The sequence below is a fragment of the Pseudophryne corroboree genome, chromosome 5, assembly GCF_028390025.1.
Source record: "Pseudophryne corroboree isolate aPseCor3 chromosome 5, aPseCor3.hap2, whole genome shotgun sequence".
Lineage (NCBI taxonomy): Eukaryota > Metazoa > Chordata > Amphibia > Anura > Myobatrachidae > Pseudophryne > Pseudophryne corroboree.
In genome coordinates this window covers 695,510,377-695,517,685 of record NC_086448.1, presented here as the reverse complement: position 1 = coordinate 695,517,685, position 7,309 = coordinate 695,510,377, and the positions used below count along the sequence as shown (strand labels likewise).

The 7,309-nt window shown below is 46.4% G+C and overlaps 1 protein-coding gene across 7 annotated transcripts in view; it reads right to left on the bottom strand.

The window, feature by feature from the left end:
* Window positions 1-265: 265 nt before the first annotated feature.
* The window catches only part of CSPP1 (centrosome and spindle pole associated protein 1), a 295,997-nt gene continuing 288,953 nt past the window's right edge, over window positions 266-7,309 (bottom strand). For all 7 annotated transcript variants that reach the window (XM_063923860.1, XM_063923857.1, XM_063923863.1 and 4 more), the window contains 3 exons: window positions 3,774-3,865; window positions 2,450-2,603; window positions 266-2,140 (listed from right to left, as the gene is read on the bottom strand). In XM_063923860.1, coding sequence (XP_063779930.1) covers window positions 1,914-2,140; window positions 2,450-2,603; window positions 3,774-3,865 — 473 coding nt within the window. In that variant the 3' untranslated portion in view covers window positions 266-1,913. The remainder of the gene's footprint in view (window positions 2,141-2,449; window positions 2,604-3,773; window positions 3,866-7,309) is intronic.

The window sequence follows — 7,309 nt, the reverse complement described above, 5'->3', positions numbered from 1 at the left end:
CGCCGGTATACTGGTCGCCGGGAGCCTGGCCACCGGCATACCATACTACACCCGTATGGGAGTAAGTGACAATTGATCGTTTGTTTCCAAACACACACACAACCTAACCCTTCCGGCATAATTACATTTGGAATTCTGACTGTTGGGACACTGGTGTTGGCATTCCGTCAGCTGTCGTGATTCCGGCACCGGTCTTCTGACCGCCGGGATCCCATACGTCAGGATGCCAACGACATACCATTTAAAAAAAGAAGACAGTCATCTATTTCAAGTTAATAAAATATATTTTATTACGTTAGAAAATGTACTTCATTACAACATCCTTTAGAGTCCACATAAAAAAGAAAACAGTAAAAAACAAATTGTTTCAGTGCACAACAAAAAAATAAAACAAATTGTGAAACATGTTTGTACATAAATAAATAAATTATCACCATAAAGCTGGTATTAGCCTATGAGTAATCTGGGAGACAGTCTTGCACCAGAGACTGGTGAACACACCCTGGTCCGGCTGATATCTGAATTGATAAAACATTTCCTACAGAATTTTGGAGGCAATATATAGTCAGATGTGTGTCCCACTGCATTTTAAGTATGTGGCATCTGGACCTGCAATCAAAATACAATACTGCTGAGAGGTGTGCAGCCAGTGGTTCTCCAGGTTGTGTCGCACTATAACTCCCAGCAATGCCTATGCACTCAGTGGGAACTAGGGTGGTCATTCCAAGTTGATCGCTAGCTGCATTTGTTCGCTGTGCAGCGATGAAGCTAAAAATCGGCACTTCTGCACATGCGGCGCAATGCGCACGTGCGTCGTACTATTACAACGAACGATGTAGTTTCACACAGGGTATAGCGATGCATTTCAGTCGCTGGTGGCCGCAGAGTGATTGACATGAAGTGGGCGTTTCTGGGTGTCAACTGGCCGTTTTCATGGAGTGTTCGGAAAAACGCAGGCGTGGCTGGGCGAACGCAGGGTGTGTTTGTGACGTCAAAACAGGAACTGAACAGTCTGAAGTGATCACAAGCGCTGAGTAGGTTTTGAGCTTCTCTGAAACTGCACAAAAAAAAACTTTGTAGCCGCTCTGCGATCCCTTCGTTCGCACTTCTGCTAATACACTCCCAGTGGGCGGCGGCATAGCGTTTGCACGGTTGCTAAAAACTGCTAGCGAGCGATTAACTCGGAATGACCACCTAAGGCTTTTGTGATACGTCTCCTAGCAAATTGCGGGATGAATTAATGTTCATGAGAATCAGAATAGCTGCCACTGCTATATTACGGTCATGGTACAACTTATAGGCTCCATCAAGGTAGTTGTCAGACAGCACCCAGATGTAGATAGAGAGAAGCACACAGCTCATGGCTCACACATGCTGCTCTAGCAGATATACTATAGGTCTACACACAGATCTGGTGCCTGTAGGAGCACTTTACATGTTACAGTTACATACTCCATTCCCACTAGTTACAGGACAGTAAGGATCAGTTGTCATGCTTCTGCTCCGAGCTGTGCATGCTCTGTAGCAGCAACAGAGGGTAACAAGAACAAAGGCGGAAAATCAGAACACTCTGGAAAAAACTTAAAAAGGTTCATTGTCTAGTTTTTCTCCTGAAACTCACTTCACAAAAATAGCTATCAACTTCATTTTTATTTGAAATATATTTTTTCTGCTACATTCATTATAAGCAACAATAAAAGGAAAGTGCTTTAGTGATCAACATTCAACCTCCTCTATTAAGACAGAAAGGCACAGTCAGGTCTGTGCTAAGTGGTGAGATCTGAGACAGGAGATGGAAATGCTAAAGTAACAATTGTGCTTTTCTTCTCGTCCTCCCAAAAGACAGAGTAATAGCTCATTTTGGGAAATGTAAAGGTTAAAATGTCTCAGATCACCGCTTACACTACTGACCATTAGCCATGCGCGGTGGACAGGCCCTGCCAGTTAAAGGTTAAGGCATTGTCATTAGTCAGTCTATCCTGGCTCGTCTGTCCAGCCATGAACCTTTTGAGTGTTTCCGATGTGCCAGGGCGCATCCATGGTTCGGTCGCCACCGTATCCACCGAATGAGGTCTCTCGTTAGCTTTTGTAGGGTACTGTTGCAAGATGTCTTCTGCATTTCCAAAGCCATCTGAATCATCTTAAAAGGCAAGAATTCCAATTTAGCAAAGAAACAGTACATTACAGACAGGTCTAAAAAATGTGTGGATCTGTTAGAAAAAAGAAACATTGTTTCTTTGTTGTAAAAAAAAGATAGTTTACACTTCAGCACTACACTATAATTATTTACCAGGATCTGTCGCTCCCATCATTTGCACCACCTAGCAGTTTCATGTTATTGCAATGAATACTATTAGCAACAGAGGTCATTCTCCTCCACAAAATATGTATGTTGTTGTTTCTGGTTGATATTGAGTCTCATCATGAAGAACCGTGGTGCAATTCCTACCTATGCTCACTCTGCTTTTCTGGAGGTTATTTAGCCTTCTAAGTCGCTCCTCGTTCCTTGTCTGCAGTTCATCAACATTGAAGCTAGAGGCCGAGTTCACGGAGAAACGGTCCGGCTGATGTAAGGGTAAGGGAGGCACAGGAGAAATTTCATTCTGTGAATATATAGAAATGTGGTCCTTTAAAACTCATCAGATAATTTGTTTAACCATTCAATAAACACATACTTAAAGAGGTCGGCAATTTGTTTTCAAAGCACCAAGTCTAACAAAGCAATGGTAGCACCTCCTCTAGGCAATGGTGAAACTGCAGGGGCGTGGCTGCTATGAGGTCCACCAATGGCATGTCTCCATCCCTACTCTGAGGCCCTCACTCTGCTCTCAAAAAGAAGATGCTCCTGCTCTTTAGGGACACAGGGCCCAATGATGGACTGTTCTACCTCTAGGACCCCACCTGATGATAGTTGCCACTTAGTGCTGAGTTATATGAGAAGAAGAACATACCACCTAGTTGGATGATTGCCTCTCCTGTTCAATCAGGGGTCGCATCCAGTGCAGTTTCTATCTCCCACCCACTCATTCATGGAGTGGTTGTCTCAATCTGTGCATTAGATGTTGCTTGATTTTATAATACAACACTAATAGTACTGGCTGTCAAGAGTGAATACATTTTAGAAATCATGGAGAGAAAGAAAATTCTTATTAACTGTAGTGTCAAATCACTACGTGCAGTCGGCCTTCATACGTCCTGAGCCCACCCGTACATCACATTACAGGATATCCAGACACTGACCTCAGTGTTAGATGCCTACACTAGTGATCCAAGCACCTAATCCAGTTCACCAACCTTCACGACCAGCTATAAACTTCATTAATCACTACGTATTTCCTAAAAATGGCCACTGAAAACAGCCAAGACTGAAAAAAGCTGACAAGTATAACGAAGATATCTGTGTAAAGGTGTGTACAAAGTTAGTGCAAATCCGAAGGTGTTATGCCGCTTGCGATATCGATGCAATCCCGATGCGCGGTTCCGCAGGGTTGGTATCGCAAGCATAGACAGACTCTGCAGGCAAGTCAATCTTGACTATCTAGTACAAGGTACAGTCAAAATGGGCACTTAGTCAAAATCGTACATAGACCAAATAGAAAAGTACAGATAGGCAAAATTTGTGCTATCTCGGCTCTGGGGGAGTTCAAGGGAAATCGCATAGTCAAAATCGGGCATAACAAGGATCTCTGTGTGTGCACACCTTAACAGGAACGAGTTACTGAATAACAGATCATAATCTTCAATTGTATCTCATTCAAGTTACAGTATCTTACATCAAAGTCCAAGGCATTGTGCTTGTGTCTCCTGCGCTCTCTGGCTGAAGGCAATGGCTCAGCGATGGCAGTATATGGTTCTCCATCTTCTCCTTAAACAAAAAAATAAGATTTTACTTACCGATAAATCTATTTCTCGTAGTCCGTAGTGGATGCTGGGGACTCCGTCAGGACCATGGGGATTAGCGGCTCCGCAGGAGACAGGGCACAAAAATAAAGCTTTAGGATCAGGTGGTGTGCACTGGCTCCTCCCCCTATGACCCTCCTCCAAGCCTCAGTTAGGATACTGTGCCCGGACGAGCGTACACAATAAGGAAGGATTTTGAATCCCGGGTAAGACTCATACCAGCCACACCAATCACACCGTACAACTTGTGATCTGAACCCAGTTAACAGTATGACAACGTAGGAGCCTCTGAACAGACGGCTCACAACAAGAACAACCCGATTTTTTTGTAACAATAACTATGTACAAGTATTGCAGACAATCCGCACTTGGGATGGGCGCCCAGCATCCACTACGGACTACGAGAAATAGATTTATCGGTAAGTAAAATCTTATTTTCTCTAACGTCCTAGTGGATGCTGGGGACTCCGTCAGGACCATGGGGATTATACCAAAGCTCCCAAACGGGCGGGAGAGTGCGGATGACTCTGCAGCACCGAATGAGAGAACTCCAGGTCCTCTTTAGCCAGGGTATCAAATTTGTAGAATTTTACAAACGTGTTCTCCCCCGACCACGTAGCTGCTCGGCAGAGTTGTAATGCCGAGACCCCTCGGGCAGCCGCCCAAGATGAGCCCACCTTCCTTGTGGAATGGGCCTTGACAGATTTAGGCTGTGGCAGGCCTGCCACAGAATGTGCAAGTTGAATTGTGCTACAAATCCAACGAGCAAACGTCTGCTTAGAAGCAGGAGCACCCAGCTTGTTGGGTGCATACAGTATAAACAGCGAGTCAGATTTTCTGACTCCAGCCGTCCTTGAAATATATATTTTCAATGTCCTGACAACGTCCAGCAACTTGGAATCCTCCAAATCGCTAGTAGCCGCAGGCACCACAATAGGCTGGTTCAGGTGAAACGCTGACACCACCTTAGGCAGAAAATGAGGACGCGTCCGCAGTTCTGCCCTGTCCGAATGGAAAATCAGATATGGGCTTTTATACGATAAAGCCGCCAATTCTGACACTCTCCTGGCTGAAGCCAGAGCCAGTAGCATGGTTACTTTCCATGTAAGATATTTCAAATCCGCCGATTTGAGTGGCTCAAACCAATGGGATTTGAGAAAATCCAAAACTACATTAAGGTCCCACGGAGCCACTGGGGGCACAACCGGGGGCTGTATATGTAGTACTCCTTTTACAAAAGTCTGGACTTCAGGAACTGAAGCCAATTCTTTCTGGAAGAAAATCGACAGGGCCGAAATTTGAACCTTTATGGACCCCAACTTGAGGCCCATAGACAATCCTGTTTGCAGGAAATGTAGGAATCGACCCAATTGAAATTCCTCCGTGGGGGCCTTCCTGGCCTCACACCACGCAACATATTTTCTCCAAATGCGGTGATAATGTTGTGCAGTCACCTCCTTCCTGGCTTTAACCAGTGTAGGAATGACCTCTTCTGGAATGCCTTTTTCCCTTAGAATTCGGCGTTCAACCGCCACGCCGTCAAACGCAGCCGCGGTAAGTCTTGGAATAGACACGGTCCCTGCTGAATCAGGTCCCGTCTTAGAGGTAGAGGCCACGGATTTTCCGTGAGCATCTCCTGAAGTTCCGGGTACCAAGTTCTTCTTGGCCAATCCGGAGCCACGAGTATCGTTCTTACTCCCCTTTGCCGTATAATTCTCAGTACTTTGGGTATGAGAGGCAGAGGAGGAAACACATACACTGACTGGAACACCCACGGTGTTACCAGAGCGTCCACAGCTATTGCCTGAGGGTCTCTTGACCTGGCGCAATACCTGTCCAGTTTTTTGTTGAGGCGAGACGCCATCATATCCACCTTTGGTTTTTCCCAACGGTTCACAATCATGTGGAAGACTTCTGGATGAAGTCCCCACTCTCCCGGGTGTAGATCGTGTCTGCTGAGGAAGTCTGCTTCCCAGTTGTCCACTCCCGGAATGAACACTGCTGACAGTGCTATCACATGATCTTCCGCCCAGCGAAGAATCCTTGCAGCTTCTGCCATTGCTCTCCTGCTTCTTGTGCCGCCCTGTCTGTTTACGTGGGCGACTGCCGTGATGTTGTCTGACTGGATTAACACCGGCTGACCCCGAAGCAGGGGTTTTGCCAGGCTTAGAGCATTGTAAATCGCTCTTAGCTCCAGTATATTTATGTGAAGAGACATCTCCAGGCTTGACCATACTCCCTGGAAGTTTCTTCCCTGTGTGACCGCTCCCTAGCCTCTCAGACTGGCATCCGTGGTCACCAGGACCCAGTCCTGTATGCCGAATCTGCGGCCTTCTAACAGATGAGCACTCTGCAACCACCACAGAAGAGACACCCTTGTCCGTGGCGATAAGGTTATCCGCTGATGCATCTGCAGATGCGATCCGGACCATTTGTCCAGCAGATCCCACTGAAAAGTTCGTGCGTGGAATCTGCCGAATGGGATTGCTTCGTAAGAAGCCACCATCTTTCCCAGGACTCTTGTGCATTGATGCACAGACACTTTTCCTGGTTTTAGGAGGTTCCTGACAAGTTCGGATAACTCCTTGGCTTTCTCCTCCGGAAGAAACACCTTTTTCTGAACCGTGTCCAGAATCATTCCCAGGAACAGCAGACGTGTTGTCGGGGTCAACTGAGATTTTGGGAAATTCAGAATCCACCCGTGTTGTTGCAGCACTACTTGGGTTAGTGCTACTCCGTCCTCCAGCTGTTCTCTGGACCTTGCCCTTATCAGGAGATCGTCCAAGTAAGGGATAATTAATACGCCTCTTCTTCGCAGAAGAATCATCATTTCGGCCATTACCTTGGTAAAGACCCGAGGTGCCGTGGACAATCCAAACGGCAGCGTCTGAAACTGATGATGACAGTTTTGCACCACGAACCTGAGGTACCCTTGATGTGAAGGGCAAATTGGGACATGCAGGTAAGCATCTTTTATGTCCAGGGACACCATAAAGTCCCCTTCTTCCAGATTCGCTATCACTGCTCTGAGTGATTCCATCTTGAACTTGAATTTTTGTATGTACAGGTTCAAAGATTTCAGATTTAGAATAGGTCTTACCGAGCCGTCCGGCTTCGGTACCACAAATAGCGTGGAGTAATACCCCTTTCCCTGTTGTAGGAGGGGTACCTTGACTATCACCTGCTGAGAAAACAGCTTGTGAATGGCTTCCAATACCGTCGCCCTGTCTGAGGGAGACGTTGGCAAAGCAGACTTTAGGAACCGGCGAGGGGGAGACTTCTCGAATTCCAACCTGTAACCCTGAGATACTACCTGCAGGATCCAGGGGTCCACCTGTGAGCAAGCCCACTGCGCGCTGAAATTCTTGAGTCGACCCCCCACCGCTCCTGAGTCCGCTTGTAAATCCCC